Source organism: Apus apus, chromosome 4, assembly GCF_020740795.1.
Source record: "Apus apus isolate bApuApu2 chromosome 4, bApuApu2.pri.cur, whole genome shotgun sequence".
Lineage (NCBI taxonomy): Eukaryota > Metazoa > Chordata > Aves > Apodiformes > Apodidae > Apus > Apus apus.
Window position 1 is genome coordinate 86,606,285 of NC_067285.1, and position 26,021 is coordinate 86,632,305.

Sequence of the window (26,021 nt, forward strand, 5' to 3'; positions counted from 1 at the left end):
ATTTTCTTACTGAAGAGGCCCTGAAAGACAAACGTTTTCCCATGCAAAAATAAGATTACCTCTAGCTTACCTGCTCCAGTCCTTAAGGACGGGGGAAGGCACAGACACCATGTACCACTGCCTTTCAACCGTGAAAAGCGGCGGATTTCATAGGGCATTAAAACGTGATGGCAGTTTTATGATAAATGGCTTACGGGAGCTTAAACAAAGCAACGCTGCTCTGGAGAGCAGCATCGCGTGAAACAAAGTCATCTTTCTGGCAGCTCCTGCTTCCAGCAAAGCTGGAAAAACACAGGACTCCCTGAGAAAATGCTAACAAAGGAAAAATAGAAGGAATTCGAAAGAACCAGCCCAGCCATCGAATTCCCCGGCAGCAATAAAGTAGCGCCTTTCGAAAACCACCCTCACACCTGTCTTTAAACAAAGACAGCTGAACCCCGGTAGGTAGCTACTCACATGCGGCGGGTTTTTGCCTGTCCTCCCTGTGCCTCCGCCTGCCTCTCGCCTCACGCACCGCCACGGCTGCTGGGCACTGGCAGTAAGGGGCGCGATGCCCGCGTAGCCGAAGCCGGCGGGGATGGGCGACGCGAAGCGGCGAGGACACGGCCCCGGACCCGCCTTCAGCACAAGAGGGGGCGGCCCCGCACGGCAAACGCTGCCGAGGCGCGGCGGGCGCCGAGCAAAGCGAAGCGCTGCCCCAGCGACGGGGCGGGGATGCGGAGGAAGAGCCGCGGGGCTGAGATGCTGCGGCTCCCGATTGCCACCCGCACCGCGACGGCCTTTGCGCGGCGAGGCCCTTCCTACCTGTTCTCCCTCTGGGAAGGGCAGAGCCGGTGTCTCCGGTCGGATGCCGCCCCATGGCAAAGCGGCCGCCGCTCACGGGCGCCCCGCAGCGCCGCGCCCCGCCGGAGCCTCTCCCGAGGCTGGTTTGAGCCTTCGCCCTCAAACTAGTAGTGTGGGGCTCTTGCTGCTCGGGAAGGAAGGGGTGAGGCAGGATTTATCCGGATTCAGAGGGATCCCGCGGATATTCGCACCATTGAGCCGTCCGGCCCCCTCCTCATTCCCCTGTCCAGAGGGGAGAGGTTCGTAGCTCTGGCTACACCCCGGCTCTGAACCCTAGTTTGCTCTTATCTCACAGTGAGACCAAAGACTGAATCCTCCACCTGGCTAGCACTATAACCAGACACATTTTTATCACCTTCATCTACTAAAAACGGGGGGAACTACAAGAAACAAAAATCGTCTGTTCTGCAAGGCAGCAGCACAGCAAACAGCCTCACATCTTTCCTAAACATCCTTAAATCCAGGATTTGTATCAGCTCTGCTAGGGCCCCACCCACCCAGTTTATACACCAAGATTTTACAGTGCTAGGTACTGTTTTCCCAAGTTTCACAAGGAGAACGCTCTGAAAGCAGATGCTGCACTTAATCCCATCTAGACTTGGCTACTTTTTGAACCAAAATTGATCATGTGCATCATGATCTTCGACTGCCGAGAAATAAGATGGGTTTTGGCACCCAGCTCTCCAGATTCAGATGCTCCCTGGACAGAAAAGCTGTACAACTTGGGATCCTGGCTGCGCTTTATTTTTTTCTTGGTTAGAAGCGGTCCATCTGTTTCTCTAAGGGGACCTGGGGCTGACAGAAATACAACACCTGTGCTGGGTCAGAAAAAAGAGCTATCACATTTTTTTTGTCTCTGACTGTGCCCAACACTGGGTATGTTAAAGGAAGAATGCAAGTTTAGGCAAGTATAGTTAAACTCTCCCACTTACTGATATCCAGCTTGGTGAATTCCTGAATCAGAAGTGATATTTGAGAAAAAACCCCTAGCTATATATGACTCTGAATTAAATATTAATTGCTAGAAATAACTTTCTCCTGCAGTGTTCCAGAGATCTAGTCATACAAGCCATGAGAGGTACAGTTGGTTCCCTTTTCAGGAGTCTCATGACTAAAGTTGTTGTATACAGGGCACAAATAACTCAGAAATGAAGCTCATGCACCATACTGAGTATTTAGATTGCTGTTAAGTACATTGAATGCTATCATTACATTAGCAATTACATACATATATTTATATTCCAAATATATGGCTACAAAGCACCTCAATTATCAGAACTGATTTTTGCATCACCCCTTTGAAAGATGCAGGGGTTTTGCTGTGTTTTGCTTTGCTGCTATTGCAACACTAGCACATTTTCAGGCAGTAGAATTGGGTAGTATAGATGGAAAACTTCAAAAGTAGAAAAAAGGTGAATCCAGCCTTTGCCAGTTCCTTCAGATCAGTCAAATCACTCAATTACACCAGACCTTTCCTGACAAAGGTCTATCTTTCCACTTTTCTGGAAGAGAAAATAAGATAAAATGTGGTGGTGCTTTGTTGGGGTTTTTTGTTTGTTCTTGGTTCTCTTTTTTTAAGATCTGACAATTTCTGGAAAGCAACACAGTCACCTCAGAAGCAAAGTGATGGATGGGCTTCTGGAACACGTGGCTTAATTCGCAATTCTTTCATTTTGAGTTTATTAGCTACACCTGGAATTTCTGTGGAGAAACCCGAACCTGTTAATTGTGTGCCATGACCGCTAGAAAAGACACGGGTCCACCAGGTGGCACAAATGCACCATTAAAAAGCAAGGCGCAAGCCGGGAAAAGGTGGAGGGCGGCTACCTTCTATTCCATGTGTTTTATTTATGCAAAGCAAATGGGTACAGATAAAGACTGCATACACCGCTATAGTTTAGTAACCCACACATCTCTCTTCAGATAAAAAGCAAGCTCAGATGTCACTGTGCTCCTTTGGACTTAAAAGGCTCAATAAAATTCTCCCCAATGAGCAGTATCTGCTCCTGTAGACCTTGACTTACTCACAGCTGACAAGAATCAGAATCAGAACCAACCACCCTGCAGCTCATTTCTGTGTTTGCATTCAGGAAAACACAGCTGGCCCAGCTCAGCAGTATTAAAACCAAGAATAAGCCACTGACATTTGCCCCACTTTATTCCATTTGCTATCATGCCATTTCAGTTAGTTTAAGTAAATGGTCTAATTTTTGTACCATGACCTTGAAACAGTAAAGGACACACCCCTGACAAACCCATTGGAGCAATTCTGCCTGGGTGATGCCGAGCTAGCAGCACACATAGGTAGGATAGACAACTATAAGGTGGTGAATACCAAATCCATTGTCTACCTGAGCTCTAATATAAATAAATCTAATATTGGGGCAAAAATATGGCAATACGATTATTTTGGTACTTCTAATTTTTAATAAGTCAAATATCATAATATAAGAACACACCTTCTCAGTACTGAACACCCCCAGCCTGCTCAGCCTCTCTTCACATAAGAGATGTTTCAATCCCTTTATCACCTTTGGGGCCCTTTGCTGGACTTGCCAAGAATGCCCATGTCCGTGTTATATGGAGAACCTTACAGAAGACATGGTATTTGGGAAGGCAGCTATCTTGGGCAAGCCATGTCTGCCCTACTGGGCTTACACAGCCCAGAGGTGGGCACGGACAGCTGCTGTGCAGGGAATCTGCTGGAGTGCCCCATGCCAGCCTGTGCTGCACGCTGGTGGGTGTTGTGACTGAGATGACATTGCAGCCTGCCAGAAGATAGACAGTTTGTTTTGCCTTTGTGGGTTAAACAGTGGTGGTAACACACCAGTTTTGCAGCTATTGCTGAACAGTGCCTGCACAGCATCAAGGCTTCCTCGCTTCCCACATTTGGCCAACCAGATAGTTTCACTGGCAGATGAATTCTAAGACTTTAGGTCTGGGAATTTATAGTGCTGCAGCTGTTATGATCTCTGTATTGCCCATGAAGGGTCAGAGGATGAAATGAGACCAGAATGCCTGTATACTTAAAGCTAAAAGACTAGGGTTTCTTAGATTGTTAGCAAACAAAAAGAAGCAGTATTAAATACTGTCCCAAAGAATGGTTTTAAAGAACACAGAAGTCTGTGGTCATATGGTTTCATTTAGGAATAACAGCATTTGAGTAAGTCAGGCTTGCCAGTGTGCACCATTATCTGTAGAAATTATTTTAAATTGAAAAATTGAAGCACTAATATTAACCTTTTTCAATTAGGATCACATAGGAATCTCAGTTTGTCTCAGATTTAGGAGGACTATAAAAAAAGAAAAAAATAGGGTTTCCAGCTGAATCCTAGAATTGCTTATCTAACTTAAGGCTCATTATTTAAATTTTAGGGACATACTATAAGGCTAAAAATATATATATATTTCTAATAATTTCTTAAGAACACATTATGGTTTTTAATTGAGCAATTTATGTTTTAACATATTGGTTAAAACAGTCATTTAATTCTCTCCAGATTCCTCTGCTTCTGACAGTACATTTTTTTTTTTTTTTTGTGGAGAAACAGCCCTAACAATTATTTGTTCTCCTTTATGATTTTTCTGATGTTATTTTCCCTCCATACCCACCTGCAGCTAACAGAAAACAGACAACTTAAGTATTTGGACTCTTCCCATGATTCAAAGTCTGCCCCACTCTACTTTCAACTCACCCCAGCTGAGGACTAAAACAGGTCATGAGCCTTCCACGATCTTCTGATCTTCCAGAAAGTGAGGACAGATGGAGTCACCATCCTTGGAGGTGTTCAAGAAACATGTAGATGTGGCACTTCAGAGCATGCTCTAGTGGCAGAGGTGGTGGGTTTTTTTGTGGGTGTTTTTTGGTGGAGAGTGTGTGGTTGTGTTTGTTTTGGGGGGTTGATGGTTGGACTCTGGTCTCGGAAGTCCTTTCCAACCATGATGATTCTGTGACAGCACAGAATCTGGGAGCAGAGTCTAGGACAACCATTTTAATATCCAGACTTACATAAGGCTTGCTTCACATATAATATATATGGTAGTCCACAGATTTACATCTTCAAAAAATCTGTGCTTGTTTTGTACTTCATGGAATGAAATACTTTATTTTAAAGCAAAGCTGTATAAACATTATTTTTCTTTCATTCTCGTTGCTTACAAAAATGTACATACTAGTAGCCGAAGGTAAAAGGACAGCTTTACTGTTATCTGAACATTAGTACTTTTTTAGAAACCTGCACAGGCTTTGGTCACCAAAATTATACCAGTTATATTATACCACCTGTGCTCAATGATCTGCTAATTCTTCAGAACTGATATTAATCTAAGAATTACTACTAGTTGAAGTGTTATGGTTTTAATTGTAATGTCAAAATACACATATTTTTTGGTAAGAAGAAATGCAGTATTATAATAAAATGGAACACTTTTTTGTTTTTTAAATTCAGATTTCAAATGAAAAGGGTTAATATGCAAAATAAGATATTTACAAGTCGCCATTGAAGATACTGAGAGCAGAATGTTAGTTCTGTTCTCATTCTTACTGAACTGCTGAATAATTAACATCAATTAGCATAAATTAAAACTACTGACTTAATTACAAACTATGTTAATAGGTAAGTAACATTTAGAGACTATGATCTCTCCATTCCTGTAATGGGCAAATGAGAGACCAAAAAAGTAAAGTATGAGATACACTCTCTTTAAATAAAAAAGTCCTGCCTGTGGCTCAGAAGCCTAGCGGGGTACAAATATTTTCAGGTACTTCTGAATGGGTGTTCCAAGTTGGTTTTAATGAATAAAATTTAAAACACAAAGACACATTAAATGACAAAAGTGGCAAAATAAAATGTATGGAAAACAAAATAGACCTATATAGCATGCAACAGCAATTATTTATCAATAAATGAGACAATATTTCCAGTCAACACAATATCCTTTATAATTTCTAACTGTAATGATCTCAGTGCAAAATAGACAAAATCTAAAAGTAAAAAAAAAATTCCCATATAATTTAATATGTTGTTTATACCTTAGCTTGTAATGCTAACTGGTAATGAGTGTTTTGTTCAACACTAGGCAAGCAGAACACTACCTGTTGGCCAGTGCAAGGATGTACAATAACATCCTTTCACTTCCAGTCCTCTTCATGGTACTTATGAATACACATCATGTCAACCTGAATTATTAGTAATTATTAGAAAATTATTAGTAATTATTAGAAAAACATCTGTTATTGAATGGAACTATTTGATATACAATTCTCTGCATAGATGGACTTCAAGAGCATAAGATTGTGATTGCCAATCGCATCTTACTTCATAGATTTAACTTGAATTGCTCTTCTGCTAAATGCACTAGGTATTTGAAAGGTTAGTTTTTACAGCATTTACCTAATATGTATGTCACAACATAAAGGTCTGTGTCATCTTTCCAACAACTTGGGCTTAACTGTGTGAAGTATTCCATGTTTTGTTCCGACCTTTTAAAACCAAAAATTGAAAAATATCTCTAGATATTATTAAAAAATGAATAAAATCTATTTTAGAATTAATTTAAAATATTTAGATAATTTAAATACATCTTTAAAATATTTTTTCTTCACTTTTTATTTATTATTGGGATATTTTAAATGCAATTTCACACAAAGATGAAACAAAAGGAGATGAGTAGTTAGGTGACAAAAACATTAATAAAGAATAACAAATTTTTTATTAAGAAAAGGTACAGTAAACAAAATGCATTCAGAAAATAGATAATATTTTTAAATAACATGAAGAATGACCTGTAAACAGAAAACATTTGTTAAAAGCCCAAACATAAGAAATCACTATGGGTATCAAACATACTGGCTCACATTTGTAAGACAATCATGTATGTTACTCTATGTTAGTTCATTCTATGATGAACATAGAACTTCTTTAGCCATACAAGATAAGCAAGCAGAAATAAAATATTAGAATTTAAAAAGAGCTTGTCATATCAACTACTTATTGCTTTTTACAGTTATTATGTTTGCAAAATAGAAACAAAATTTAGTCATCCTTGATACAAACCACATCAAACAGCCAGCAAAACGGAGTCACCCCTGCCAGTTGGGAAAGCAGAATTTTGCAAATTTGATTACTTCACCAGTTCTCAGAAATTTCAAAGGTAATTGTCAATTTGAAGAAAATAGAGGTAGAAAACAAGTCAGCCTTCATCATAATAATAATAATAAAAAAAATTGTCTGTGTAACAAAGTAATGCTTCAGTTGCTCAAGTACTGGTTATTCCCTGAAGCTCACATTTCTGGTGGAGAAAAAAAAAAAGTCTAGATTTAGCCTCCTCATATTCTCTTCTGTTATTGCTGAGAATCAACTACTAGCATATTATCTAAAACTCTACATTCAGTTAATTGACTCATTGCTTGAACGCTTAAAAAAGTAAATGGGAGACGAGGATGAAGAGAAAAATTCTGGAAAAGACTAAATCAGATAAGAGAAAAAGGCAGCTGTAATGCTAAAGAACAGTAAATACAGAGTACGCCTTACCATGGTAAGCTCCTAAGAAGGAATAAAAAAATAGAGTGAAAGATGGTGATAGTACAACTGAGATCATTCTAATGCAATAATCCATTGATGGGCTTAAAAAGCAAGATAATAAAAAATTAAACTGCATATGTATTATTTTTTTAAAACTACCTTATTTACAAATACATACTTCACGAAAATGGGATCTTTTCTGAAAAGATACGGTACAGAGCTGTCATTGTTCAAATTAAGTACCCAAATAGTAGGATAAAAATACTTCACTGCATGGTATTCTTCAAGTATAGCAGTGAAGTATTCTTATTGCTCATGGGTCTCACTGTAAAGCAAGGAAGACTAAAGACAATTCTCTACTTTCTCAAAAATATATTAGCTACCATTATTTTGGTGAAAATGTTGCTTTGCAATATAACAGGGTTTGCCTAATGGCTCACCAGTAAAGCACAAGTCATAACTGCTGTTTCATCCCCACTATCAAGATCTCATTTGCTACAGTGTTAACTTCTTTGCTTTGTCCAAAAACTTGCAGAAAAAGAGAAAAAATGCTGACAATGTGGATCATGCCATGCCAGCCTCAGTTCTTAGGAAACCTGTGCTTTAATTAACAAAAGTGAGCTTAAGAACAAGTCATATGTATTTACCTACAAAAATAAAGTTTCAAATCTTATCAGTTTGGAATTCTGTTTCTTGATGTTTAGCAGTTAATTAGTTATATTCATGTTTATCCTTCCCTGTCACAGAATCACAGACTGGTAGGGGTTGGAAGGGACCTCTGGAGATCATCTAAGTTTGACCCCTTCTGTTCTTGACCTCAATTTGTTATGCAGTATAGACAGGATATAAAGTCAATCATCAGGCCTGTACCACAACTGAATCTAAACCAACAACGATCTCTAAAAGAACAAAACTATCAGTGAAAATGAACAGGTGAGAAGCTGACTTTGATTTCTTTATTATGGGCTCTAGTGATCATGATCTTAGACATTCATACCATTCAAGCACTAACAATGAAAAATGCATTAATTATTTGTATGCACTTATTTTAGAGGCAGTTTCATTTGATGTGTAGGGTTCAAATGCATTTTAGTTGGACTCTCTCCTATGAGGCGTGTTTCTTTCATTGCTATACTTGAGAGAATTTCATGGCATTTCTCTTAATATGAACCCCTCGTTGTTTGCACATAAATATTAAAAAATTGCCAATACGTATTTGGATATAGTTAATGGTAAAAATAAGCAGGTGATATGTATTTGGAAGCTGTCAGCTGGTGCAAGGTGATTAACAAACACAGGAATGGGAATCCATTACATGATATAGTCTTCAGAGAGCAGTTTGCATCTATCATTTCCAATCAAATTTTTATAGTATTTTATAACAGGAGATTCAACACAAGAACTTCAAACCACTTAAAGTGTGTAAGAATTTAATGTAATTAAGAAGTAATACTTAGAAACAGATTAAACCTAACTCTTAAACAGAAACAATTAGCTAAAATCAAATAGCTTACTTTTCAGCTGCTGCTTCATCAGTTGTCCTTACAATCGTACATTCTGAAGAATGTGAGGGAGACCTTAATGTTGAACTGAGAGGAGGTGAAGCACGTAATGATGATGTAGAGAGACCATGTCGACGCATTTCCTGAATTGCACGCTCTCTAGCAACAGATAGCAATTTCAGTTACATACCACTTTGGTACTGCAGGGTGTTAAGGGAAGAAAACATCACTTTTTTGGATATTTTTAACTTGGTGATTTTCACAATACTTTGCAAAGACCCTTGTTTTCTCATAATGTTACTCAACTTTTTCCTTGTTTTCATGAGAAGGGTTTTTTTTTTTTTTGAAGCAATGGTAAATTCACAAAATTTATGAGGGAATTCAGAAACTGTGTAAGTTTCTTTCTTTTGAATTAAGCAGTTTTCAAGATGGGAGTATTAGATTCTGCACGACAACAGGAACACAATTTTCCACATAAGTTCCTCACTATTGAAAAAAGCAAAAGCGAAAAAGAAGAAAGAAGAGTCACTTCATGGAAAAAACTGCATCTTACCGTTCAAATTGTTCAGTTGTCAGTTGTCTTTTTAAAGCATCATAGTCAGACTGCAGCTGTACAGCTTTACTTCGAAGTATGGGAACCTCTCTATTATAGCTGCTTCTAAAAAAAAAAATCATGAGAAGCAACAAAGTTTTCTTCGAATGCTGTCAGCTAGGAGCTTAGACAAATCAGAGCAAGGTAAAACAAAAACAGATACCAAACATGTTGTTTCACATAGACTAAATTAAAGACAAATTAGAAGCCATGAGAAGCAAGTGAACGCAACACAATATTTCTGGAAGAACCTGAGGTGAGAAAGAAGTGAGAAGCTGGCAACCCTCTCACCACATCCTTAATACAATACTTCATGTTCTTTTTCAGACAAAGGTAAACAGAAACATGCTTTAAAAATCAGACAAACCAAATTATTAATTTATTGATTTACTATGCTTTGTTTCAATACAAGATGGTCTTTATTTGTACACTTAAGAAGAAAAATATCAGTAACATTCTAAAAAAATACAAACATAACAAATATGGCTTCAGTAAAAATTATATAAAGTAGGCTGGAACTATCTGGCTAGCAATGAACACAACTGAATCAAAGCTAAATAAAAGCTTTATTCATGCGAGCTCAGACCAGCTAAACCCAGAATCTGAAAGCTTGTTAACTGCACCCTTGGTGTTTGGGCCAAACTGCTTCCACTACAAGAATCAAAATGAAAAGCAGCCTTGAAAATCTGAAGTAATATAATTAAAGATACCTCTTAGCAAATCAACAGCTTCAATGACTCAATGCCTGGTTGCAGAACACCACTAATTGCATTAAAAAGTAAGCAATGAAAAAATCCTTGAGTGTAAAATTAGTTGTTCAGAATCTACACAGCTATGCTATTCCATAGACGCTTTAAGACCAACATGAGGTGGAGTGCTCAAAAGTCACTTCTGAGAGCAAAGATGTACTAGCTTATTGCTAAAGCACTGGAACTGAAGTCTGAAAAATTAGTTCCACTCCTAGCAGCTCAAGCCCATGCTTCCTCTCTAGCACCCACTGTTCCTCTGACTTCAGAAAGATGCAAACTACTGAAGAGACTTGATCCAGAAAGAACTGCAGAATACTTTTTCCTGTGTTCCCTATTCATCAGTAAAATTCCTAGAATGGTATCTTGATCCCGTGTGTTGAGAACAGATGCAGAAGACAGGAGGTCTCGATGGTATCTTAGGATAAGTCCTTCAGAGACAGGCATATGCTTTCAGGATGGAGGTAAGAATTCAGGGGCCAATATGATTATTGTAAAATAAAGAAAGAAAGCAAATAGTTTTGTGAGTTCTAAGGATACTCCATGTCAAGGATATTTAAACAAAATTAAGATAATGAAGTAAGTAACTAAAAAAATTAAGAAATATTTTAATTTGGAACCCCTATGCACAGTAATATAAATCTTCATATAACAAGATTCCATGATGATATACTGTTTTTTCCCAGGACATCTGGCTCTGTCACAGTAGATAAAGATAGCTCTCAACAAGTAGTTTAGCTACTTAATCACTGCAGAGCCTCAAGATCTCATTTATTGTACTACACCCAAATAGCACTCTGAGTAACACAACTACTTACTCTTCACAGAGCTCAAAATTACAGAACTGGAGAACTTCACAAGTTAAACTTAGTTTTGAGAATCCTTCTATCACTGTCATTTTACATATGGAGTAGAAGGACAGGCACAATGAAGCCAAAACTAAGTAACAGTCCAGAATACTGACATACGATTTTTGTCAGTTAGAACTGAAATTTTGTGAAGTTAAATTAATTTTTATATTTTGCAAGACACAAAGATAGCTATCACATACTTCAGTCACAGCTGTGAGCATTTGAAGATTCTGTTCTTTAAACTGCAATTACTATGAACCGAATAGTAGAAAATAAGGTACATACAACTAGTTCCTACACCTGAGTATTTGTCTAGCAACATGCAGAACCTTTGAGATAAATGGAGGAAAAACAATTCAACAGAATAGCCACTATTCTGTTAAGAGAACATTTTCCTTCTCACTGCAATATCCCATCCTTTTAATAATGCAAGTACTGACATTTACAACAGACAAGAAAGGAACCCACAATGTGTGTGGAAGAAAAATTGAAAAAAAAAAAAATCGTATGAAGTTATTTAAATGCAGTTTCATAATATTTGTACACAAAGAAGAAAGTTAAATGAACGCCCCCTTTTTTTTCCTTTAACTTTCATGTTTAATTTCATATTAAGGTCATTCCATTAGTTGATGTTCTTTGTATGCAATTAATTTTTTCCCCCTAAGTAAAAATAAACCTCAGCAATTCTAAAATATAAAACAATAAGTTGCACAGGGTTGATTAATAAAGAGTGTTGTCTACAGATCCGCTGAGGTAACTGCTGCTGAAGGTGGACCATTGTCAGTGGTAAGTTATAGCCTTTACATAAATCAAAAATGTTTTTCTTGTACACTTGCATCACCATGTTACAGCTTTAAACTGTTTAGGTATGCTATATTCTACATCTCATAAAGAAGCATTATCTGTCCGTTCACCCTCCATGTTTCCTTTCTCTCCCTACCTCAGTGTTTACTAAATGGGTGTATCTGGTTTTGCTTTCTGAAATTCTACTATGACTTTACTCTTCACCATCTACATTTAGCTGCTACTCCTCCCTTCTTGCTATTTAATGCAGAGATACCACAGTATGCCCAGGAGAATCATCATGTCATGATGACACGTATCACAGAAACTTCAAATTCCCAGCTCCAGGTCATGAAGAAAATTTTTCAAATACTCCACTTCTACTGGACATGAATTTCATATACAGAAAATATCCATCCCTTAGCTTCATTGTTCCAAACAGATTAGTCTTTCTTTTATGAGTATTTATGTCATTTCTACTCTAGGTAGATGCACAGCATAAGAAGTTGCAGTTAGGTATAATGGGAAGTGCTCACCACATTTAGCATAGGTACATTTCAAAGGAACACTAAATGATACAGGGCTTTTTTCTTAATTGTGAATATTAATAGCAGCAAAAGTACTTTCACTTTTGTAAAGCACTATGACTTCACTATCTATTATGTCAATGATTCTTACTTTAATCAAAGTGAGGACAATAGATTACCTCAGTATGTAAGCACATTTAGCATAGATTTAATCTATTTGGTATTTTTTTTTGTGAGTGGTATGCATTTGTTAAAATTTTACTTTCCATTTCCTGTGAGATGCTTGATGAACCCACATTGTTCTAAAGGCATTAAGTCTTCAGACTACTCTCCAATATAAGAAAACATAATTCAAGACTCAGAAAATCTGAGTTCTCTTAATTATTAAACTCCCAGTTTCAATTTTCAAAGCCAAATAAGGATATAACGTTATGCCTAAAAATCAGAGCTCAATTAGGTTGCTTCCCAAAGCTATGTATAAAATCAGAATCTGCGAGAGAGGTGGTTATATATTTTGGGAATTGATACACTCTAAGGCAAAGGTTAAATATCCAAATCATACTGCAACACATACATAACATTTATAGATGTACTCAACAGCTAAAAAACATTACCCGTTATCACCGGTTGGCTGATTTGTAGTGGAAATACCTGCAACAGATCAGCTACCTCGCTTAGTTATGTTCATTAAGAGGCTCAGAAGGAAAGGATTTTAGTGATTGTACGGAAAAGATGGCAGTTATATCGGATAAGTGAACTTCAGGAAAGGTACCATCTCTCGTGCCTGACTGGTCTGAGAAAGAGTCACAACCAGCAGAAAAAATGAAGCAAACTTTCAGGAGTCAGACTGGGGACAAGTCCAGAGAGAAGTAGAGTGCTTATTCTCAAGACTGTGAAAACTCAGTAGGGGGTTCCTTCCTTTTACAGTGGATTTCCTTTGGAACTCCTGTTTAAGTTTACTGCTTGTTCCAAACTGATGTCCACCAGAGTGCTGATAAACAAAAGCAATATGAAAGAAACTTTGTAAATGGCGCCATGAAGGGCCAACAGACGTCGCTGCAAAAATCTGCTCATCTGAACATCAAGAATTTGATTTTGTAAGTGTTGTTACACAAAAAAAGTATCTTTGTAAGCCACACGACATATATACACTTGTTAAAACTTACAGTTTGCTCTCGGCGAGTGTTAGCTTGTCTTTCAACAACTGAATCTCAGTATCTTTCTCTTGGGATGTTAAATGGTTTTGAAATTCTTTGTCTCTAGTGGTAGCCAGCAAAGTTTCAAGATTCTGAACTCTAAGTCTCTCACTGGATAACTGCTTTTTCACCAACTCTACTTCTGATTTTATATCTTGTAATTCACCTAGAACCTAGGGTACAAATTTATACATTATTAATACACTAGTCTACAGACACAGTTCTCTTTCATAAAGAGTTGTTATAAAATCTGAAATTATTGGAAGTTTCATAGAAACAAATAGGAAAGTGAGCTTACAAAACAAATTATTTTAAACTAGACTTAGTTAAATTCAAGATGTACATCTGTGAAATGTTTTATTGGAAGCTGGATGACTGAGTGCTGGAAATGCTTAGGTAGGTACTAGAACATGAATTGGCTTTTAACAGCAGCAGGCTTTTGCAGAAGTGCAGGAATATTTACTATCCTTCATTCTCACAATTAGCTTCTTGGCTTTTGCTGAAAACGTAGGATAGGAATGCTTGTTTTCCTCATCAGTTCTATGAATATAAACAAACTCTGTGGGGATGAGAACTACTGTTCTCAAGGTCTTAAATATTTACATTAACAGAAAGCCTGACCAAGTCACTAAGTAAAGACAAACAATCAGCTGCAAAGAAAAAAGTCTCAGAAATGACGGATATTTAGAACTGTTTAAGCTATTTCAAAATATGTAATGAACTTCTGCTGAATCTAAATTTCAGTGTATTTCAAAAAATCTTTTAGGTGAAAGACTTCAATATCTAAATACAAAGTGCACAATCTACTTTTCATAAAAGTTGAAAAATTGAGTAAATTGAAAAACAGTACATAAAAGCAAATAAATATAATTTGTCTCTGTAATATAGAAAAAACTACTACTGGCCCATTTTGTAGTGATAACAAATTCAAGAAATTCCCTCTTTTTTGTACAAAAACAAAGGAATAGATCTGTATACTGCAAAGTTTATAGTTTATATATAAACACAAAACTAGTAATGTTAATTAACTTACCATGGTCTCAGAAGTAATTTATTATTTTCCCCAAAAAACATTACAAGCAGAGAAAATTATTTTAGTACAGCAAATCAAATTTGCCTTTGCTGCTTACCTGTTCATAATCCATGCTTTTGGATGCCAGCTGTCGAGATAAAAGTTCTTTGTTCGACTCAAGCTTCACACAGAGTTCCCTCACAGAAGCCAGGTCTGCCAACACAGAAGACTTATCTTGTTTTTCACATTTAATATCCTCTTCCAATTTGGACATAGTTTTTGTCATAGAGGAGATTTGAGATTCATATGCTTGATGTGCAACAATATGCTAGGAAAAGACAAAAACGGATACCCCTTCAGTATTACATGTTGAGTTAACAGTTGTCTGTTGGATAGCACTTTTTTTAAAATATAATTTCTTTTCCCTTCAAAATAAACTTTCTTTATAAAATTAACTTTATATTATATTGCTTTTTTCCCCTCTGCCTAAATCATAGCTAAAAACAACTAATAAACCATCTCTGCAATTTTTAATCACCGTCTTGAAAAATATACAAGTATTACACAAGAGTGGAATGAGGCTGGATTCAGAAGAGAATTAAAAGCCTAAACCTCCCAAAATACGATCTATTTTTTCTCATCTTACAATATTAAAGTCTCTTAACTCTTTTTGGCTAATTAAAAGCATAAGACAAAATATAGTCAAGCCACAACTATTATACGCTCAAACTTCCTTGATCTTCATGTAGCTATTATTGCCTCTAAAAACATAAGCCTCATTATTTTCTGTGCTATTGGACAGGTTTCAGTATTATGGAATCCTGATTCTGGACTTGGGACTACTGCTACCACAGTTTTACATTTACTCCAGCCACTAATGCTTCAAATACCACAACCAAAGCTTCAACAAAATGTAAGAACTAAGCCTACAAAATACTCATAAGGCTGGCTGAAAAAGTACTCCAAAAGCTATAAGCCAATATTTTGAAGCAAGTAAACCAAAGGTTCTTACAGAGATAACAGCACAACAGTGATGACCACCCAAGAGAAGACATCTAAACATATTAAAACATATGCTGTGATTCTAATTTTGGGAAAGCAGGGAAGGGAGAAGGAAAGCATCTCTAACCAAACTCAGTTACTGTTTCAAAAATCCAGTGTCCACATATGAAACATTCATGTACAGGAATTATTTTCCATTAAAGTACTAAAAGTAATATGTTGACTTTATTAACAAACACTTGAATGTATCCCACTTTCAGAATTTCATTGCACAAGTTATTACCCCTTCAATCTCTTTTTCCAGAAGTTCTACTCTCTCTCGAAGATGTCTCCTATCTGTATCTACAGAAAGGAGTTCAAGTCGTATTGAGCTGCTTTCTCCTTCAGCTTGATGAGCCTTCATTTCCCAGTCTTCAGCTTGAGTATGGAGCATACGAAACTTCTCTAACAATTCTTGGTTTTCTTTTTCCTAGATGAAACAGTAAATCACTCTGCAATTATCAACATACCTTCAAGTTGCTTGATCTTATTTCATGCTTATTCCCTACAGTATCTTTTTTTTTTTTTTTCCAGAAGAAAATAGATCTTTCTCCATTTTCTCAGTCCCACTATCTGGCAATTAATAAAGGTATAATTTCTTTTGCAAGTCCAAATAGTAAATAATTACAGTGATGCCATTCAGTTCTATTACACGGAAGTATTTACATTTAGCAGTTTTTAATAATTTTCAAGGCTCCCAGGGGAGGTGTTATTTTGGATTTCTCTGCACTGTCAAAGGTCACATTAGTGAGACGTACTGATCCTAATGCTGCCCTTTCCAATAATTTCCAGTAGGAGTCCCTTTTCAGCTCTTTTACTTAACTGCACTCTCAGGAATGTTTATGACATCAGTTTCTGAAAGAATGATAACCTGTTCAGGCATATACACCTAAGCAGTCTACCATCAAAGTACAAAACTGCAAGCTTTAGTGCCTACAAGTTATGCAGTGGCAGAACAAATATTGTCTGTGAATTTTTATTTGGCCCAACTACAAGTGCATATCGTAAGGCAGTGATTGATTCTTTTTCTTTGTTTAGCTCCGTTCTCCTCTTACCCTGCTCACATCAAGCACAGTGGGATAAGGATGTTCCTAGTATGAATCAGATTTATCTAATGAGGAGGGCTACAATTTTTAAAATTCCTTCTGTTTTCTGCAGAACTTGAGAAGTGCAGGCAGAATGAGGCAGGGCATTAGGAAACAGAAACTTATAATTAAGGAAGTGAACACAGCACAGAAAAGAAAATCCGTGTCTCCACAGGCTGGATGTAATACTAGACAAACTCCTGAAACTAACCTTTCATAATTTAATAATTTACCTATGAGGGTTACAGAGCACTGGAACAGGCTCCCCAGAGACGTTATGGACTCTCCTTCTCTGGAGACTTTCAAGACTTGTCTGGATGCCTTTCTGAGTGATCTGCCCTAGCTGTGGGTTTTTTTGGTCCTGCTCTGGCAGGGGGGTTGGACTCAAAGATCTTTGGAGGTCCTTTCCAACCCCTAATATTCTGTGATAATTGGCCACTGCCTGTATATTCTACAGCTTCTTGGTATCAGATTTGAATAACTGGATTCCCATTTGCCAAAGATGTGGCCTCATCAGTAGCCGAAGTGCTTTGGACATATAATATATTAGAATATTCTTAAAAACTAAACTTCAGGTGTTTTAAATTGAGAGTTTTAAGCTAACATACCACTGACTTTGACTTTTCCCTCTATGTTTCAGCTTCTACTTGTAAAAAGTGGTTGAATTTAGATGCATTCATCTAGACATGCAAGTCAAAGTCAGATCAAAACTCATTCTTTCCTATTCAAAGTCACAATAAATTTGCCAGTTCATGTTGTCTTGACATAAATTCTATTTGTTTTAAAGTATTTCAAGTCTTAATTCACACGTCACACTTTTGAATCCAAGTATCAGCACTCTTTTGTCAGTACACCAAAAACTCTCAACAGGATTTGTTTGTCATTTTCTAGTGTTACGGCCAACTGAAACATAATCAACCAAATTCTGATGTGCCAGAATATATCAGTGTGTCAGCTCTAATAAGATTTTATGTTAATTCACTAGTAGCTCGAAACACTGCAGAGGAAAGAAGGAAAAAAATAAATAAAAGAAGAAAATGGAACAGGCACAGAGAACAGGACCCAAACCATACATTCTCTAATTTATTTACTGTATCCTAATGAGAATATGTTATATTCTAAAACAAATGGATTTATTGAAAACAGTAATGACTGCCTGCAGATTATACTTTTACCTTCGAAGTCATCAGGGTCTCAAATCTGGAAACTTCAGCTATGTAATTATGAACCCTGGTTTTCATTTCTTCTTTCTCACGTATTGCATCTTCAAGCTCAGTACTAATAGCCTAAAGAGATTACATAAAGCAAAACACATTAGAGTAGATTAAACATATTACTGTATCAGACCAAATTGAAGTAATTGCATATGCCCTAGATTTTATTATTTTCTACTTCGAAGTAATTTAGTCAAAGCCCTTTAGGATTTGCAGGGTTCAGAAATATGCCCTATTACCTTAGATACACCAAAGAGTTTTCCAGGCAAGAAAAATTATAGAATCACGGAATCATATAATAATTTGGATTGGAAGACACCTTAAAGATCAACTAGTTCCAACTCCCCTGCATGGGCAGGGACACCTTCCACTAAACTAGGTTGCTCAAAGCCCCGTCCAAGCCGGTCTATCAAGTCAAACAACTAATATAATACTAGTGCATAAAATCTATAACTTCCCTGATGATACACCCTACTGACCTTTGGAAAATTCAGCACACAGATGTTTGGGAGCTGGGATTTTTCTAGCCTTAAGATTCACTATCCCTGAGTGCAGGAAAGTTTTGTGACATTAGAAAATCAAATTTATAACATATGAACATTTACTTTAACTGCAAGACAAAAATAATAAAATGCAGTATAGATCATGTTTAGATATAAAAAATGCACCATGAAATTTGTTTCAGGTGTTCAAACTGCTAACTCTGTCCCTCTCAGGTTCAGCTCTCACCTTGCTCCGAGTCCTCTAGCCCAGAGAAAAAAAAAAACAAGCATTGTCTTCTATCCCCACTATCAAATGTGGAGGAAATAGACAATATTGCCTAATTTCTTTCCCTTTTCCTTTTTGTGGTATATTAATATTCATTAATGGCAGACTTTTTACTGTGTGGCTCATTTAGCATATGCTGAAATGCCAAAATCAGTCTGCTTTTCTCTCTGGTGGCCTTCCCAAGTACACAGGGAAAGCTTTAGTCATCACATTATTAAAATATTTAATATTTCATCTTACTAAATACCTGTGAATAGCATCTCTAGTTTCAATAATACACCCACACATTGGGTAGTGTTATACCATAAGCTTTGAAAGAACTATTTAGGGTACTACATTACTTCCTTAAAACACCTTGCTGTATTGTTCTTTCTAGCTTCAGACTCAGCTGGGCTGACTGAAAGGAATTGAAATAAATGGTTTAGCTAACAAGGCCCTGATTATTTTTAGTGTTGGCATTTATAGTGAATTCAAAAAAAATTTGTATCTCAGCATCAAAATTGTACAAGGTATTTTAGTCACGATGAGCTGCAATAGTTTTATTTGCTACTAGTCAAATGTAATGACTTGCAACAAAAATCTGGACTAGCTCTTTAAATCACATTAACATGTTCTCTATGCAGTACTTCTAATGTTTAGCCCAATTAAAAAAATGTTATTTACCTTACACTGGACATTTTTCTTATATATTTTCCATACATTCTACTGTACAGGGACATCCATATCATGCACTTGGAGCTGGGAGGCTTTTGGTCAGCAGCAGTCAACTGCTGCACAAAACAAACTCATTATTCCTCAAACTATGTGAGGGAGTAACCAGGCTGTACTTCACACTCTGCAAGCCATGGATCCAAGACCCAGATGATTCCAAGGAAGAACATATAGGGCAATGATGATTGGGAAGAGTGCAAATGGATAAGCCCCTTAAGCTCTTGAAAGAATGAACCTTACACACCAGTGGTTGGCTTAACTTGCGAAGCCCTGGAGAACATCTCAAGATGAAGATGCCACAAAAATAATAATTATGATCATTTAAACAGTTTAATTCACTGAATCTTTCAACTATTTCTGTCTTGCAAAATTTTTATTCAACCTACACAATCAAATTGAGATAGCTTATCTTTCAATAAAATATTCAATTATACCCTATGGAAATAGGTAATTCCTCAAGGCATTAAAGATTTTATTTCAACTTTGATTCTGTAACTGACGTATGTTTAAGTCATGCCTTTACAGCATGCACTTTACAAGGAAATGTATTTAGCCACCAGCAGCTGAGATGGACTGTATAGGTCCCAACTGGAAAGCTGACTGTGAATACACATGAACCTAATCAGAGTCCACTGGGCAATCATAACCTACTTCCCACCTACTTTTTGGCCTGAAGTTACTGACTGGCTAGCTGTTAGCAAGGAGGTACACTGTGGCTCTAAACTACTAGAGAGCTAAGGAAAGATGAAATAATGTAAAATACAAGTAAATATACAAGTAAATACAAAAATACAAGTAAAAATACTTAAAATAAAGCTCTTCAAGCAGTCAAGTAAAGTACCTGAACAGAACCTCCACAAAAACCAAAACCCACACACAAATAGCTGCAATACACAGCAGAACTCTAAGACACCACCTCACCATGACACCTACATTAACCATGCAAAGACAATCCAGTAAGAACATTCCTCCACAGAAATAGATGGCACCTTTGAATTCACCATCTAAAAACCTCACACAAACTTGACACAATGGAAAGGGAATCCCGTCCTTTTTCTATCATCTATGCATTCTTACCCTTTTCTGAAATTAGGAAACAAACACAGACTATTATTCAGGACTGTCATACCTTAAAAAGAAGTTTTCTTCAACCCCTCTGTCTTGTATCTTTTAAGCCTGCTTATATTTTCTCCCCCATTGTTAACCTTTCCTAATTCATCAATGAAAGCAAAATTCCTGCAGGGCAACAGATATTAATGGAAACTAACCTTGCCAGAACTGGAAATTAAAGACCTGCCAATACCTCTCTATAAACACCGTTACCACGGATCACAGAACACAAACATTAAAATCTATGTTGCAAAGCATTCTAATCTCAAAACATGGCATATCCCACTTAACATGTCGCACACTTCATGGAAACTAGGTGGATGCATGCCTGTGCACCAGAAAAAATTCTGATGTGCTAGGTTTTTTTTTTAATCTGGGGAAGGGTGACTACACTGAAAGTTTATTTCTCCCTAACTGTATTGACTATGCTTAAGTATCTGAAGTAACTGCTTTTACAGTTTCTGCCCTGTCATTTTCAATATCCTGGTGTTCAAGAAAAGCCAGTAATTAAACATACCAAATCAAAATTGAGGATATAGCAGTTTTGATGTACCACCATATGTAAGCAAGGAGTAAATAGTTTAATACTTCAGTATTATGTACTGCCTTCATACCTGGTTTTCTCTGGCCATTGTAGCTAGGTCATCTTGCAATCGCCTGTTTTCTTTCAGAGCCATTTCCTTTACTCTTCCTGCTTCTCCAAGCTCTATGTGGGACGCATCAAGCTGGCGACGTAAGCTGTCTATCTCACGGTCTCTGTTGCTCAGCATGTCCTTCATATGGCTAAGAAGTGAAAATCTTATTTAAATTGTCCTTTCTTACACTATATCACATAATGCTATATCACAGACACGAATTATGAAAAGCTTTTTATTTAAAAAAACAAAACAAAACAGGATAAAGTTCTTGCTCTTAGAAGGCAGACAAACTGAGTCTAAGCATAAACTAAGGATGTAAAATGTCAATATGCATAAACAAAATGGAATTAATGTTTAACTTTGAAGATTAATCTTATTATGCAAACAGTAATTACAGACATTTATGTTTATCTGTGTTTGGTAGTGGTTATAGTATGTTAGCCATGGCATATTTTATAAACCATAAGGGAAGAAGACAGTTTACTTGAAAGACACCAATCAAAAGGGTAAAGAAATGATTCAACAAAAACCGAGAAATATAAATGTGTGAATTTAAGTAAACTTTTACAATAAGTTTTTGCCACAGATACTTCATGCATCAATGTACCAAATATTCAGTTACACTGTTTTTTCAGATCTTTAAATATTTGGTTTAAAATATTTTTTTTTTTAAAAAGCTGTATTTTTAAACATTATGCTTAAAAAGAGGCGAGAAGATCAGATTAAGCCCAGCTAAAACCTACATAAATATATTTTAATTAAGAATGTACTGGTAGCTTAAGCTGGAAGAAGTAGTTTACCAAAAATTAAGAGCTCAGATCCGAGTTTTACCTGCATCAATCTAATAGTATTTATCTACTTACAATACTAAAAAGCTACTTCTTAACTGAGAATTAAGAAATGTTACCAATTTAGGAAAATAAATATTAAAAAATTGTTAATGGATGTCTTAACAGTACTTCAGCAGCCTGCAATATAATTGCAGGGGAAGTCTCTTCAAGAGTTGTGTATGTCTTTCTCAATACAGTACACTCCTTTATTTGAAATAAACAGAATTAATTTCACCAAAATAACTAAAATAGTAATCTACTTTCACTTTGAAACCACTAGACAAAATAACACCACTGAAGAAAGTCTTTACTTACTCTGTTGAGGACTCCAGCTCAGAGAGAGTTAGACGTAAATGAGAAATTGTTTTTTCCTATGAAAAACAAAAGTTGTATTAGGTGTTCTTATACTGCAACATAACAGGATACTTCAAGTTAAAGAACTTTACATTTTAACCTTTATTTCAACCCTTCACCAATAAATAATTTGCATCTTTGCACACTCAAATTCCAAGCTGCTTTTCTTTCCTGAGAAAGGATTGTCTTGTCATCAAAAAAGATGGACATCAGCTATAGCTCCTGATCCCTCATGCTGGAACCTTGGACTTTATTAAATATCTCCCAGTGCAAAATGCAAAAAAAACTTCTTTGTTTCCTTGGAGTATTGAGGGAATATACTAACAATCATAACTCAAATGCTATTGAATTGGCAAATTACTCTTTTCATTGGTTAGGTCCAAACATAGTGTTTACATGATGCCTAGAGCTCTGGCGCAGGTTTTGCCATTAAGGCAAAATACCTCCCTAAAATGTAACTGTTTTAAAACTCCCCAGATGGACTTCAGATTAGTACTTCTACTGCACATACCTTGTTAGCTAAGTTGTCATCTAAGCATGCAATTCTTTCTGTTTTTTCATCTACGGTTTCTTGAAGACTGTCCTTTTCTTTGTCCAAAACAGTAATAGTACTTCTAAGCATGTTGACTGCTTCGTCCTGTGAAGTGCTCCTCTGGTTTAACCTATCTATAAATAACAGAATAAGTAATTTCTGTTTTAAAAACAGGCAATAATCACAAAAATAGCTAGTAGTTACCTATTTTCTCCTCTAGCTTTACAATTTCTTCTTGAGCTGCCTGCAGTTCATCCTTTTTGAGGGACAATCGGTGTTGCAAATCTTCAACTGACCTCTGGAGTTGGTCATTTAAGAGCCTGGAAAAGCAGTATACAATTGAAAGAAGTCTCAGACCTATTCAGGCTCATCAACTTATGGCTCTTAAGCTGCTTGAAGTGTTGAAACAATTCCATTGTAACCTCATAATAGGTTTGTGTCATACCAATCAGCAGCACAGGATTGTGTCATACTAACCAGTTGTCTCCTTCCCTCTCTTGGGAAAGAGAGGATGATTAAGGATTGCTGAGGCCAACAAGACTTGGTTTGTCTCGACCTCTGCAGCAAGTCCACCTCAACACCTCTCTGAAATAGTTCCACCAAGGTTCCATGGCTCCATCATGATAATCTGAAACATTCACTTCCTCTGATTTCTGTTACCCTTCATCATGTAACTCCTGTTACTTGTGTCTTTTGAATCTTCACTTTATAAAAATTTTGGTAGGTAGCTCATATCAGTGATTATCAGCCACAGGACATTTTAAGCAGCAAGCAAATTCACAGCTACAGTTCTGATCTTACTTTTAAGAAATACAGGGCCTGAAAGATACACAAAACCATCTACCTACATAGCTGTTTTGCTCATCAAGAAATATCAGTGACTTAGGAAAGAAAAATGCAAAACAAAACCCCAAAGTAATTAAATGGATTATTTACAAAACTGGTCAAGAAATAAAAGTCTCTCTGAAGTGGGGTTTCACAACATTTGGAGAAGCATTTAATTATAGAAAACCCCACAAATCCAGAATACAACATGCCCACAGGTAAAGATTGCAGTCATAGAATAAACTAAATTATGTCAGCATCTGTGAAAGATCACCACATTTTGTATTAGACTTACTGAAGTGAGCAAATCTCAGCTTTAAATTGAGAAGAATCATCAGATGTCTGGGCAAGTTTATTGGACTTCAATGTTAATTCATTTTCCAAAGAGTTTATTCTCTCCTTCAGGATAGAGACTGTAGTCTTGAGTTCACACCTTTCCATCTCACACTGCAATTTAAAAAAACACATTATTGTTGTAGAAAGCTATCACAACTTGGCTTTTAAATACATTTAAGTTGGAAATAGCCAACAAAATTAATTGCTTGAAAAGTCTGTCCTACTTTAGAAGTAATAAAAGCTTACTTCCTAAAAATGAACTTACTCCTTGAATATTTTTCTCCAGTTCTGAAATATCATGCTGCATCTTTGCTTTTTCAAGGTTAGCTGCTTCTTCCTGAATCTGAGACAAAAATATAGAATTACTTGTAACAAGACACATATTTTTAGATCTAACCACAGAAAAACCTTCCTGAATTCATACGCTTTCAACGACAATCAAGTAAGACATTAAAAGACATTGATACCAGACAGTAAAAGGTCAGTGTAGCAGGACAATGATTGCACTAAAAAATATTTTTTAAAGGCTAAAAATAATGAAAGTTGGATTGCTATGAGTTCGTTTGATGGTTCAGTAATACGCCTTTTCAAATACACTCTGCTACAAAATGCAACAGTAACTAAAGATTAGTTAATACGGAAAAGTCCACAAAGTCCCCAGTTTGTGGGATAAGAACACAACCGTCTTCAAAGTAGTGCACAGACACGAAAATATTCTGTGGCTGCAGCTTCACATCTAGGTTCTTCCCACAAGGAGATGCCATGCTTGCCCTCAGACACTCAAAGCATGTTCCTCTGCCCCTGTCCCCACCCAGGAACAGAGTTTACAAGGATAATTCAGAGAATTCATCAAGCTCACTCAAGTGAGTTTGAAATCAGATCAGTTCAAAAGTTATTGAAAAGGCAAACTAAGCGACAGCCAGACACAAACATGGCATTATTATTGAAGCCTTCCCTATATGCCACCTCACTGGAAGCAGTGAAGCTATAAAATCTCACCTTTATTTTTTCTCGGAGGCTTTCTTTTTCTGCCATTAATCTTCTGAAGTCTGTAAGTGCAATGTCTCTTTCTTCTTCCATGTGACTTTGAGAAACTAAACTATGTTTTGCTTCTCTTCTCATCCTGTTCAATTCACCCTGAGACTTTAAAATATTATAATTTTTTAGCATACAAGGACTGCAATTAGTACAGTACATACACTAACAAAACAAAGTTTCAATGCTGCTACTACAATAGAAGTGCTCCTATAGTCTTATTTCTCTTTGGATAACTAAAATATATCCCCTAAATCACACAGTAGCATAACAACTATGAGTATGACGACATAATTCTCATCCTTTTACTGTTCTAAGTATAGCCTACATTCACTGCATTTTCTTACCAGTTAACTACTTACTTCTTCCTTGCTTTTTAGCCTGTATCCTTACCCAGCCTTCTTAGGCATTCTATTGATTTTTTCTTGATCTTTCTAATTTCTGAATGCCAGTACAGTAAGTTATAATGGCTTTGAAGTTAAACACACTAATTTTGGAATACATAATTTTATTAACAAGTAATAAAAATAGGTATTTATTATTCTCCTTTTTATTCTAGCAGGTTTATTCTCCTCAAGTTCTATCACAGAGTTTTTTCATTTTAAATAAGCGACAGTACAAGCATTAATCAGTTAGTTCACTGCCAGTTGTAAACAATCTCTTCTTACCTGCTCGTAAAGAACATTTAATCTATCTCTTTCTGCAGTCAATAATTTGACATTAGATTGAATTTCTATCATGTGTTTTTCAAATCTGTCTAGCATGGATCGTAGCTCATCTCTTTCTCTGGTGATCAGTATAAGATCTTCGATCTGCAAATTGATTAATAAAATTTATCTTAAAATATACTAATAAAAATATTTCTATAATTAAGGGGAAAAAAGGGAAAACTCACACTATAAGTAATATATGAAAAATGCATACATAAATTTTAATTGCAAGAAAAAGTCTGGCATTGGTAGAATT

At 36.4% G+C, this 26,021-nt stretch overlaps 1 protein-coding gene across 6 annotated transcripts in view; it reads right to left on the reverse strand.

Annotated features, from left to right (window-relative positions):
• Positions 1–6,470: 6,470 nt before the first annotated feature.
• The window catches only part of CEP135 (centrosomal protein 135), a 36,032-nt gene continuing 16,481 nt past the window's right edge, over positions 6,471–26,021 (reverse strand). For 4 of the 6 annotated variants that reach the window (XM_051619277.1, XM_051619278.1, XM_051619275.1 and 1 more), the window contains 15 exons: positions 25,724–25,867; positions 25,020–25,163; positions 24,286–24,363; positions 23,980–24,131; positions 23,064–23,179; positions 22,839–22,993; positions 22,289–22,344; positions 21,120–21,288; positions 17,878–17,988; positions 15,862–16,047; positions 14,695–14,904; positions 13,535–13,737; positions 9,423–9,527; positions 8,882–9,028; positions 6,471–7,134 (listed from right to left, as the gene is read on the reverse strand). In XM_051619277.1, the coding sequence (XP_051475237.1) occupies positions 7,113–7,134; positions 8,882–9,028; positions 9,423–9,527; positions 13,535–13,737; positions 14,695–14,904; positions 15,862–16,047; positions 17,878–17,988; positions 21,120–21,288; positions 22,289–22,344; positions 22,839–22,993; positions 23,064–23,179; positions 23,980–24,131; positions 24,286–24,363; positions 25,020–25,163; positions 25,724–25,867 (1,998 nt within the window). In that variant the 3' untranslated portion in view covers positions 6,471–7,112. Of the gene's footprint in view, positions 7,135–8,881; positions 9,029–9,422; positions 9,528–9,829; positions 10,658–13,534; positions 13,738–14,694; positions 14,905–15,861; positions 16,048–17,877; positions 17,989–21,119; positions 21,289–22,288; positions 22,345–22,838; positions 22,994–23,063; positions 23,180–23,979; positions 24,132–24,285; positions 24,364–25,019; positions 25,164–25,723; positions 25,868–26,021 lie in introns of those variants that run through there. The other 2 variants (XM_051619280.1, XM_051619281.1) reach the window with 2 other exon arrangements.